The sequence below is a fragment of the Lactuca virosa genome, chromosome 1 (genome assembly GCF_052849685.1).
Source record: "Lactuca virosa cultivar CGN04683 chromosome 1, Lactuca_virosa_CGN04683_v6, whole genome shotgun sequence".
Classification (NCBI taxonomy): Eukaryota; Viridiplantae; Streptophyta; class Magnoliopsida; order Asterales; family Asteraceae; genus Lactuca; species Lactuca virosa.
Window position 1 is genome coordinate 100,067,309 of NC_136426.1, and position 12,713 is coordinate 100,080,021.

At 33.3% G+C, this 12,713-nt stretch overlaps 1 protein-coding gene across 5 annotated transcripts; it reads right to left on the bottom strand.

Annotated features, from left to right (window-relative positions):
- Positions 1–2,659: 2,659 nt before the first annotated feature.
- Positions 2,660–9,325, bottom strand: UPL4 (ubiquitin-protein ligase 4). Of its 5 annotated transcripts, none has more exons than XM_079075458.1 (15): positions 9,255–9,325; positions 7,939–8,584; positions 7,744–7,854; positions 7,545–7,661; positions 7,317–7,475; positions 6,916–7,230; positions 6,706–6,827; positions 5,620–6,613; positions 4,560–5,531; positions 4,264–4,479; positions 3,830–4,015; positions 3,686–3,754; positions 3,468–3,596; positions 3,304–3,387; positions 2,660–3,128 (listed from the first exon to the last, which is right to left on the bottom strand). In XM_079075458.1, the coding sequence occupies exons 2-15, from the start codon at positions 8,575–8,577 to the stop codon at positions 3,063–3,065; spliced, it is 4,179 nt and encodes a 1,392-aa protein (XP_078931584.1). In that variant the 5' UTR covers positions 8,578–8,584; positions 9,255–9,325; the 3' UTR covers positions 2,660–3,062. The 5 variants fall into 5 exon arrangements, with proteins under 5 accessions (XP_078931584.1, XP_078931582.1, XP_078931583.1 ...); XM_079075456.1 differs by having other exon boundaries at positions 9,152–9,324; XM_079075457.1 differs by having other exon boundaries at positions 9,089–9,324.
- Between the last annotated feature and the right edge of the window lie 3,388 nt (positions 9,326–12,713).

Sequence of the window (12,713 nt, forward strand, 5' to 3'; positions counted from 1 at the left end):
ATTATTGTTTATTTAAAATATATAGGATTATAAACATATTAAATTAAAAGAAATAAAATTATTTAAACATAATCAATAGAGTACATAAAACATACATCGATATCGAGTTGTATTCATACAACTTTCTTTGCCATTCTGACAATGTTGTATCAATTTCTAATAATTTCATCGCTAGTTTACTTTTTTATCGTCCATCTTTTTTCATATCGTGGTCTTTCAAAGTTCTTGTGTATTCTTTCATTAGGTTTATTTTTTTCCATTTCGTTGGCATCTCTTTGTCTTTCTTGTATACTAGTACACCATTTCTCTTCATCATGTAATGCCATCCAAATATGCAAAAAAGTGAATTCGGAACCCTATGAAATATATAATGTTAGACCCATTTTTTTTGGTCTTCTTCATTTAACCCACTTTCATGCTTATGTTGGATTTGTTCATAACACCCAACAAACTTATAAACAACTCAGTCCAACAATAATGTTAAAAGTTGTTGTGTCACAAAATTTGTGGATATGACATGTGTTTTTTTTGGTCTTCCAGGTACATTAAATGACATCAATATGTTAGACCGTTCTCCTATTTTTTACAAGGTGTTAGAAGGGAGAGCATCAAAGGTTAACTTCCAAGTGAATGGTAACAATTACAATTTAGGTTACTACCTCACAGATGGAATTTATCCTAATTGAGCTACTTTTGTAAAATCAATACCATTACCTCAAGGACCGAAACATGCACTATTTGTAAAGAAACAAGAGGCAACTAGGAAAGATGTTGAAAGAGCATTTGGCGTATTACAATCCAGGTTTGCAATTATTAATGAACCATCGTGTATGTGATGCAAAGAAATAATCGGAGAAAGAATGAGAGCATGTATCATTGTATACAATATGATTGTGGAAGATGAACGTGATTCATATATTCATCAATTTGATTATACAGATAATGATATTAATTTTAATATATTTAGGCTTTAAATTTCCCGAAGTCGTCTTCCCTCATACGACATGTATTTTCAGAGTCATGCAAAAATCCGTAATAATCCATAAATCATCAACTACAAGCAGATTTAATAGAAGAGATCCAGAATCGATTTGGAGACGATGAAAATGAGGATTAATATTGTAATATTCATTTTATGTTTCATGTTTTTATGTCTTAATATTTAAATAATTAATAAAGTAAAATAAATTTAATACTTATTATTATTTTGTTATTTAAAAATATTATTTTATTATAATAATTAAATTTATGTTTATTTATTATTGAGTAAATATTAATATTTAATATTTAGTATATATATGTTAAAAACTTAAAATAGATAAAGTAATTGTTGATATGGCAGTGGGGACCACTTTTAAAAAATGAGTGATATTGTATTGATGTAGAAATAATTATTAGACCATCCGATATGCTTGTTACGAAAGGATTCGTGGTCTACGTGGCCACTAACCACGAATGTGAACACCATCCTAAGTGTTTGTGATGACTAGTGGTGGGATATAATGGATGATCTTATAAAACATGTTTGAAAGATGAGTGATTTTTAATTGATGTGGATGATCTAAGTAGTTCGCTTGTAGATTAGTTGTTCATCCTTTAGCTTGTGGTATATGATGTAATTTTATTAGTTATTAATGATATTCCAATTACTTTTTAGGTTAATATTCACATACACTTCAACATGTAAATAAACAATAAATAATATTTAAGATATATTGGACATATTCGATAGAGTTATCAGAAGTAACAACATAATTTAGCATATTTGATCGACTTATAGAAAAAAAAATCCAATACTCAAAAATTCAAAGACCAATTCGATATATTTGATATAAGTCAAAAATTGTGACACTGATTAGCCCCAAACACCTTCCTCTTCCTGTCATGTGTTGCATGAAAATAAGTTCAGTATGGAATAATCTATAATTTGCTCAATAACATCTATTTTGCTCAACAAAAAATAAGTAAGACTAATGTGTCATCCCTAGTAACAAATGAGGTATCATGTCTCTCACGATGTTCATAATGTATATAGTTATATACAACATAAAATATTGTTTATCAAATCTACGATTAAATAGCCATGCCAGTTTCACGAAAATCAACGAGCTGATTTTTGTGTGTAACTGGAATTGTGAAACTTGAAATCCTTAATATTACGAGAGGTTTATTAAAAAAAAGGTTAAAGTCCATTGAACTGACTTGAATTGAATATTACCACCTTAATTGAAACTTGCTTAAAGAATGAATTGAATATTACCACCTTAATCAGATTTTATAAAGAACTCAATCATAAGTTGGTAATGTGGATCTCCTGAAACACATTAGATGCACGTGGAACAGTAAAACATGTTTCAAAAGATTAATTGATTGCTGATTCAATTCTTTTATATGATTTAAAATTTCAGTCGTTGAAAACAATAATAATAATAATAATAAGGATACCATACATATGACTACCAAAACTAACGTAATAACATAACAACATCGATGCATATATAATAATCCATAACAATATTGATATTTTATTTTATCTATAATAAAGTACCATTCTCTTGTTATATATATTTATGTATATAAAATTTACCAAAATTAAGTTTAGCCATATATAATATAGTGGTAACAATAATAACTTGAGAAATACTTATAAACCAAAGGATTAATCCAGCAAGCAATAGAAATAGAAATAGAAATATAAATAAAACAGGAAATAAGTTTATGTTGATAATTAAAATTTAAAAGTATAGTACTAGAAAGTAGAAAGTAGAAACATATAAATAAATTACGATAAAAGCAAGCAACCACTGTACAAAAGGAGCTATTGGAGGGTTGATGCTCGTCAGTCGTCAAACATGAAACCAAACATCTTCTTTCTGTACACTTTCTCCTCCATAACCTTTCACCAATCTACCACCTACCTCTCTCTTCTCTTCTCTTACCAGGGTATCTACACCACCATCACCATCACCATCACCATCACCACCACCACCACCACCACCACCAACCACCGCCACCTAAACTGATTGATAATTACATATAATATTCACAGCATATACCATCACCTAAGAGAGATGAAACGATCCTTGCCCTTCTGTTATTGCATATAACAACTTCTCCTTCATCATTTCCTGTAAAAAAACCCACCATTTTTACAACTTGTTAGCCTTGGAGGCTGGACCAAATAAATTAAAACTTCAAAAATAAGGACCCAATTTGCATGATAAAACAAACGTTTTGGGACCAAAATTGCAAAAATCATCTATACTAAGGGACCAAAAATGTAATTGATGTGTTTTATATAACCTTAGAAGAATACGGAGGCAATTTCAGATAATTAGCACATGTCATCACACTTGGAAGATCCGCATCCACCACTTTATCACAAAGCTGTCAAATAAAAAAAAAATTAAAACAAGTCCCAAAATATGATTAATTTTAAAAAAGAAAAAGAAAATTACGAAACTGACCTTGCGTACGATTGTGAGTTTTGGGTTGAGTGATGCCAACCCACCAATAGGAAGCCGTGGTGCACCAGTCACAAATTTCACAAAAGCTTTTTGCTGTTCATAGTCAAATTCTTGTATGACTTCCAGAAACTGCATTTTTCTTAAATTTAATTATTAAACCAAGAAATTAAAAAAAGTAAAAAGGAATAATAAAAATAAGAAGAATTAATAGTACGAACGTGTATAATGGGAGGACTACTAGCAGTATATCCATGATCAAACTTTATAAGATCTGAAAGCTGGTTTGACTGTTGAAAACAAAAAATAATTAGTATCTAAAAATTATAATTTTGAATTAACGAATTAAATTAAATAAAACTTACATTCCAAGTTTCACTTTCGCCACATAAAAGACGCTCTAATTCCTCATCGGTGAATATCTTGAGATTTTTAATCGGGAAAACCTGATTAAATCCTGATTTAAAAGCTTCCATTTGTTTCATAATCCCAGAATTTATCGTTGCATCAACCACAAGTTCAATATAATTCTCCAAATTCATCATGTTCACCTGAAAAATTAAACATTTTTTTTCATTTTCTCCATATAACAGATCATGAACAAAAAGATGGTTATAAAAGAAAAAGAAAGGGTAAATTGGGAAAATAGCAACTTACTTTGCTCTTTCTACCAGTATTGCAATGTACGTATGTTGCTATTATAGGTGAAAAATAAACTACATTGCTAATATTGGTAAAAGGAGTAAATTATGTTACTATTTCCTGTGATTTACCCATTTTTTTTTTTAAAAAGCCTAACCATTTCTTTATCAGGACCAGAAGCAAGAATATAATCAGGATATCCAGGAAGAGTAAAATCCAGATGTAAATCTTGAATTTTTGAACCCCGAAATTCAAATTCTGAATTTTTTCCAAATCTTTCTAAATTCTTTTTTCTTTCAACAAGAGCTTGAAACTCAATCAAGGTTTTACCCAAACCAGCATCAAACGACTGGATGTCATACACAGTAAGTTCCTGGAATCACAAATTCCAAAGTTAAAACAAAACCAGATTGCATAAAATATCATATATTCATATAAGAAACAAAACCACACCTTTCCAAGAATTAGTTTATAAAAAGCTTTTGAGAACGGAATATCCAAAACCCTTCCATCATGAAGAGCCTTCGCAACCACCTGCCCTAAAAGCACAAATTTTTTATTCACATCCGTGATGGAATTACGCAACGGCGAAGGAAAGAGCCCGAATGGAACGGAATTCACAATTCCGATTCCGGAGGTGTCTCCTCGCCACATTCCCATTCCAGGCTTCTGAAACTCATTACTAACAAGTGTAAAAAACTCCAATGTGGGACCCAGACCCGTACCAACTTCTTCATCATATTTCACTTCAAGAACAACTTTTTGATTCGCATGTAAATCCATCATTTTGGAAGCCGATTCAAGAATCTGATTTCTATAAACCAAAAACTTTTTTCGTGGCATAGGGGCGTCATTTTGACCGTTTTGCCCCTGGTGCTTACCTAACGCTACCAACTTAAAGTACTTCCATCTTGCTTCGAAACTAAACAAGAAAGGGCATGATGTCATCAACTGTGTACACCATGATGGCATGCCACCTGTACTGATAGCTAACGGGTCCCGCATCTGTTGCTCAAGCTTTTCTGTTAACCTAGTGTTCACAAACTCGTTGACCAAAATACCCTCGTTTGTTGCTTTTACATCATCCAAGTTTCCAATTTTGCCCTCGGAAAACGCTTCAATTCTTTCGCGGGTCATGAGATGGAATCTACATTCGTTTGCGGATTCCAAGATTCTTAGCAAAAACAATAAGTTGTGACATGGAGTTGACTTTTCAACAGCAGAACCAATTTCAGAAGGGGAACTGCTTTTTTCTAAGGTTAATGATTTTTTGAATGTTATTTTGTGTAATTGATTCCACAATAATCCATTCACAGTGTCATATTCTGATATGTGTTGACTAAGAACAGCTTGATAAATAGTCAACCCCCGGTCAATTTCCTTTCCTTCAAGGTAAAATGATAGTTTCGGTGAAGAACTGGCATCCTGAAACAATAACACCAATTTTATATAGAAATGTAATTTTCAACTTTGAAGAAATGTGGTAAAAAAAAGGTAAACTGTTGCATTGTACCTCTGATGGTTTTTGAGGAGAAGTTTGACTTTGACCGACATCGTGTTGACTTTTATCAGAGGGTGATTGAGCATTGTTTAAGCAAACTTTAGGCCATAAGAAAGTTTCAATTGCTTCAAAATCTGAAAATGGGTCAACAGTTTGAACGTCTCCTGTGTATTCAGTCAAAGTTGACTCTCCCTCTTCTTTCACAAACAGAACTCTGAGACATGGGTACGTGGTGGAATGCCTACGTGGCACAGTGGCATATGAATTCCTGTGTTTGAATGAATTGTTCAACACAACAGGAAAATCTTCAACAGAAGATAAAGCACTTTGTAGTTTTGAGATAAATCCTGATAATGAAAAGTAATCAAAGGGTTGATTTGTGCATGACAAAAACAGCCTCCCAAATGCATCCACTCTTGAACATTCACCACTAGATAGGTAATTAACTAAGGAATCAGCGATTCCGCTCTCGACAAATTCAAAAGTGGAAATCACATCTCTGCCATTGAGAATTGACATGATTTGATGCAAGACATGATCATATCCCTCTTGTGTCATCATGGAAGATAATTCAGAAGATAAAGATTTCAGCTTTTCAAGAATTGGAGTCATTCCAGTTTCTGAGGTGGAGGAATTTGTGTCAAAGTAATTTGTTCTTATGTGTTTTGCAAGAGTTCGAACACACTCCAATTCCAACTTACATTTCCTTGATTCTGAAGATGATGAAGACTTGCTGACATCAAAAGAAAAGCATAAGCAGCGAATCACATCTTTTCCAGCATATTTTTTGCTTGAAGTATTCGATAATTGGATGTCGTTGAACATTGAAAACATAAACTGTGAACACTTTTCAGGGTCTATAAGTGCATCAATGGCAAAAAGAACACCTTCTTTAACAAAAGGTCCCATGAAAACATCAGTATTCTTTTGCAGGATAGTGTCAGAAATATTAAGAGCTAGCATTAGTACATGTATATCCTTCCTAGTGAACACTCCAGCCAAAAACCTGAGAAATTACCAACATGAAACCATTAAAACTGAAGAGAAATTTGATAGAAAAAAGTATAGTTGAGTATCAAGAATTCAAGATTATGTCACCTTGAAATGTTGGTGCTTTTAAGCAAATCAAGAAGCATATCCGAGTTGCTGTAATAAAGTAACTTGTCAACAACAGATAGACACCCATAACAGATATATAAATCCACCCCAGAATCAACAACCTGTTCAGAAATGAGAAGACAAGAAAGGGTATATCAGGGAAATTGTAAAAGTTAGCAAGAACTTCTTGATTGACAAATGATAAGCAACCTGGATCAAGACAGGTAATAAATCATTCTCAAATTTCTCTACAAGATCAGGATGAGTCACCAAGAAAGCTTCTTTTTCTGCAGCTAATGGAACTTCTTGATTTCTGGATACAACGGGTAGAAGCTGAATCAACAACTTCAAAACTTCATGCATTTGATTATAATGTCCATCAATTGTTCGAGGGGAAGGGACTCCATGTGAAAGGTCATATATTGACAAGATCTCTTTCAAAATGCTACTTATATTAAGATCAAAAAGTGTCTTCACAGCTACCATAGAACCAGAAGCAAGTTTAACAAGTAGTCCAATTAAACCCTACATAAAAATACACAAGAGTTCTTCAAAAAAGATTGAAAAAAAAAAACAAAAAAATTGCTAAAAATAGAAGAAGATGGACATACAGTATGAACAGAATGAGATAGAGTGGTATGGCTGTTCAGGTCTATAAGATGTGCCACTTGATGAATCAATCCATGTTTAGAAAGTTCATCAAGCATTTCACTGGATTCTTGTACTCTTTCTGCTATTTTAATTAAGCATGTAGCAACATGTTCAACAAGCTGCAATCACAAGAATATGTCAGTAAAGTACAAAAGATTATAAGAAAGACCATAATTATATTTATATACCTGATTGTCCTCATACTGTAAAAGTTTGCATAGTACTGGAACTGCATCCATAAAAGGTGAAGAACCTTCAGATGGAAGCTTCACACATATATTTACCACAGTGGAAAGAGCAACCCTCTTGAAAAAGAAAAAATATTAGCTAAATAAATATGATTTCTGATACAAAGTTATTTTTATTTTTGACCCTACAGTCTTATACCTGGAGACTAGTGGAGAAGAAATCAATGAAAGTAAGAACAGCCATGATTGCACCAGATTGTAAACAAGCAAGTGGTTGCTCACGTGATATCTTCTCTAATGCTTGCAAACACTATGAGAGAAGAGAAATGTGTGAATTAAAATCAATAGAATCAGAAGATGTTGAAATCAATGAGGTTTTTGAAATTTCACAAACCTGTTCAGCTACATCTTCGTACTCAAAAGCCAGCAATCTCTTACAAAGTGCTGTAACTCCATCATGTCGTATAATTAAAGCAGAGGATTGAGGATGAATGTCACAGAGATAAGTTAGAGCCCTAATAGATAGAAGCATGATCTCAGGATTGCTTTCATGGCTAGCCAGCTTTATAAGAATGGGAGACAAGGAATCCGCAATTAAACTGGATAAAGAACTGTCTGTACAGAATGAGAGTATTTCACAAAGCTCCCTGAGCGCTTCCTGTTGAGCAGATTCCTCGGTTTCTTCACTCAGATTTGATAAAACCCTTTTGAATTTCGCTTGATCAGAAGATAGCCTTTGCCTTTGGTAATCAAGTATAGCATGCCTTTGTCGTCTTTGATCTGCATCACCGGTTTCCTCTGAATCACAAGAGCCATATGCTGAATCCTTATCTTCGTCTGTACGCCCTGAACCAGAAGCAGATGAAGATGTTTCCATATCGTGGTCATGATCGTGGGTTTGATTCGTGGAGGTGCTTGGGGTTTCAACCGGCGACATTGATGAACTTGGTCTGAACTCCAATGAACTACACGTTCTCTTATCTGCTGGCAATTCATCAACTGTTTCACTTCTTTTATGCCCTCGATTACCCATCAAAACACTGCAAAAATCAATAACAGAACGAACTACCATTAATACGTTACCAAATCAAACATCATGACAATATTAACAACACAGTGGATAACCAGTTTCCGAAACAGACACATTTTCTTCACCCTCAACAAATCATTATACACAACAGTTGACTCAAAAAAAGTGCTTTTACAAATCTCCTGATCCTTAATCACACATCAAAAGTATGAAAAGAATCAGACGAAAATTAAATAAAGCACACTTGCGTGCCAGAAACTAAAAAATATCTATATCGATCACTATAACGATTAAGAAAAATAAATGAATCACCATACTATAACCACAAAATTAAACTCTTTTGTATGAGAAAGAGATAACTTAAAACTACCCCCCATTAAATTTGTTTTTTTTTTCATCGTCCCTGTTAAGCTTAAAACCGACACAAAATACATAAAGGAATACATGGACATGATTGATGATGCGTATACTTGACGAATGATCAGCTTTCGAATTTTTCGATGAAACAACTTACTAATTCGATGAAACAACTGACTAACACGAACATGAAGTGGAGAAGAATCAAGCGTTTGACTACCTTAAATCCGTTAATTCGTAATAGTGATTACAAGAGTTGCAGAAATTGATTTTGCGTGATATTGAAATCCTAATTTGTAGTTGAAATTTATAGAGGGTTTTACCCTAATTTACAGTTCAGAAAAGGGAGGAAGAGAGATGATGATGATGGTGAAACAGAGATGGTATTCGAGTGTTTATATTTTAGATGAATTCTCATCTCCAAATAACAATTAATAATAATATAAGAATTTTAAGAGTAAATTACAGTTTAGGTCCCTTTGGTTTACATCTTTCTACATATTTAGTTTTGTTTTTGAAAGTTAGTGCCAACGGTCCTTATGGTTGTAAAAGCTATAAACTTTGGTCCCTTATCCCGATACCTTCCACATGTCTACGTTAAATTCATGTTAAATTCATGAAAATCAACGAAATTACCCTTCTTTTTGGTGTTTATATTATTTTGACATTTCTTGAAAAAAAACAATTCATGTAAAAGTTTGAAATTAAGTCCCCAAAAGCCTAACAACTATAATACTCTCATTCTGACATCTACCGTAAAAATCCCTAACGAGCATCATCTCCTCTTCATTTATATACCCATCGCAGCCGCTCGCTTTCTCTCCCATCATTTAAAGTTCAAATCGACTGCATAGATGAAGATTGTGAGGGGATAGGTTGTTTTTCTTGCCTGTAGCGACGGTGATAACTCATCGGAGATAGGAGGATAAGGACTAGGGGTTAGTTTTTATGGACTTCAGTGGTGGTGGTAGCTCGTCGGAGAAGAAGAGGATGGGGGAATGGTTGATTTTTTCTAGCCTGTGGCAGTGGTGATAACTCGCCAAAGACGAATAGGGTGACGGCGAATGTTGGTTTTTTCTTGAATGTGGCATTGATGATTAGCTCGTCGGAGATGAAGGAAACAATTTAATTTTTTTTTCTAGATCGTGATAGCGATCGTAGCTTACCAGAGACGAAGAGGATGAATGAAAAGGGGTGTCATCGACAAGTTCAAGGATGCGCGTAGGGTTGTCGAATGTGATGGGGGGGTAGGTGGGACCCATTTTTTTATTTAATAATAATAATGAATAAATAAATTAGACAAAAAAAAATAGGTAATTTTATCATTTTATATATAAAATGTACTTGATAGAGGGGTTAGAAAGTAACCGAAAATAGGGACAGTTTTAGTATAGGACACGTAGTGGCACGTGCAACCCCTAACTTTTCCGGACACAATTCAAAAAATTTCGAATTTTTTTTTCTATTATCGTGCAAATCCTGACTTTCTCGTGACACATATACTATGAAATATTGCGTCCACCCCTGACCACAAAGGACCAAAGCTGATTTTTGTGAACATAAGGACCTTTGCATTAATGTTTTAAAACCATGACCAAAACTGCCAAAAGATGCATAACACAAGGACAAAAAATGTAATTTACTCTAATTTTAATGTATTTTATTAAAAGATTTACTTGATTAAAAATATATGGTGTATCTATTCGGCTATTCGTAACTAACTATAACCTCTTTGAGAGATTTATGATGTTTTATATCCAAAGCTTTTTCGAATTTCATTTGTTAAAATTTATAATATTAAATCTTTTGAGTTCGTTTCTTTGGTTTTCAGTTTAATTGTTACCAACCATCATAGTGTCTAGCTAGGTTTATTTGTCTAAACTAATTATTGTGTTATTATATGAATCAACGTAGGTCAATCATTTCAAAAGGGTAAATATGTAATCTTACATTTAATTAATTATGGTAAATATATAAATCAATTAATATCCCTTTAATTTAGTAATATCAGTTTTAATTAAAACCCAACTTTTTCCCTCTCATCTGTACATGGCATTAGATCATCGATTACTTCACCACAGCCTCCTCCATCGATAATCATCGTTTTTTTATTCAAGATTCCACATCGGTGTCTACCCACCGCCATTATTACTTCTGATGTCCACCCATCAAGAAACCTAGGTTTCTTCTTCTTCTTCTTCTCCCTTTCTTCCTTACTGATCATCACGTCCTTCTTCCTTACTTCAAATGTCGATTTCTCCCCCCATCGCCTACGGTTCTACTGATGTTTTTTCACGACGTTCCGGTCATTGACGCTGGTGGTAGAAGAAGGTGGTCGACCAGCGGTACCATGCCCAAGCGCCTATACAGGTAAACTCCAGCTCTATCTCGATTTCTGCGTTTTTTTCAATAAAAACCGATTAATTTGATTAGGATGTCGTTTAGGGTTCGATCGGACCAATCGATTACACACCCCTGTATCGCTCTTTGTATGTTGGTACATATGTATTGATTCATTGCTTCAAATTTATTAATTTTTATTTGAATTTGTTGGTGTTTACGGTTTCCGGTGGAACCCATTAACGCGATGGTTAAGGTATTAGACGCAATCTTTCGCATCCAGGCCTGCTATGTTCTTTACTTTACAAAGTTTTTGTTTTTTTGGTTGTACGCTGATGAAAATCTAATTGGTCTTTCTTTTTTTGTTTCGTTTCCTAGGAGACTTTGAATGACCTGCAGATTTAGAAGAGGAGCCGTGTTTATGTGAACAAGAAGGTTTTCCATTCGAGGAAGATGAATGTGAATCTAATCATGTTATTGAAGCTTACTCATGTGTTTGATTCTTTTTTGGTTGGGCAATTGAAATTTGGAAGTCATTACAGTTATGCTTTATGGGAAATCAAGTATGGTGATTTTCCCAACTGGAGCTGGAAAGTCACTGTGTTCTTAGTTCCCTGCTATTGTTCTACAAGGAATGATAGTTATCATTGGTCTATTGAAGATGTTGTTTGAGTCTTTGAATGGTCTAAAAATAGTTGGGAAGAATAGAAGCTTGAAATTATGCTCTAGGAAGTGAACCAAAAACTCTTATTAGGTTTTTAGACTGAAGCAGTTGACCTTACTACCAGTAGCAAAGGTAATATATAGAAGAACACAAAAATAATTCTATGAGAATATTGCACACCAGGTGTTTGTAGAAATGCCTGAAAGAGAACTTGATGTTCAAATTCTTGAAGAACACAAAATAATTTATGAGTTCGTTATTTGTGTTACTTGATTTTAACATGTAGTATGAGTTCTCTTAGAATTACTAAAATTTGTTTTATTTTTGGTGTATAAAAGCATTCTCACATAGTTTTATTCTTACATAATTCAATTTCATGACAGATATTCTCATAGAATGAATGAAGTACATGATGATCAATGGCCCGAAGGTTGGATGAATGTGTGTGGGATAGACATGAACAATCCTCAATGGTCACCGATCTTCCACAAAAATGCACTACACATTGTCATATTCTGTTAGATTAATCTATAATAGAATGATAAGAGTATATGTAATAGTATATTCCAATAGAATAATCTACATATTATATTTGTTTGTTATTAGGGAGTGTTTCATTATTATAGAATAAAATATAAAGTTTTTTATTTTTTCAAGGATGTAATAGAAAAAATTTAACTTGTATCTTAAAATTTGTTTATTCTGCGAGAAGTAAGACTCTTTATTAGTTTATGGCTTGCATTTCCATAGAATATCATTATAAAAAGAATGTCATTCT

Coding starts and splice junctions, on each gene's coding strand:
- UPL4 (XM_079075458.1), bottom strand. CDS start 8,577: ATGGGTAATCGAGGGCATAAAAGAAGTGAAACAGTTGATGAATTGCCA. Junction 7,476..7,544: donor TACAGTATGAGGACAATCAG/GTATATAAATAT, acceptor TTGTGATTGCAG/CTTGTTGAACATGTTGCTAC. Junction 3,388..3,467: donor AACTCACAATCGTACGCAAG/GTCAGTTTCGTA, acceptor TTTATTTGACAG/CTTTGTGATAAAGTGGTGGA.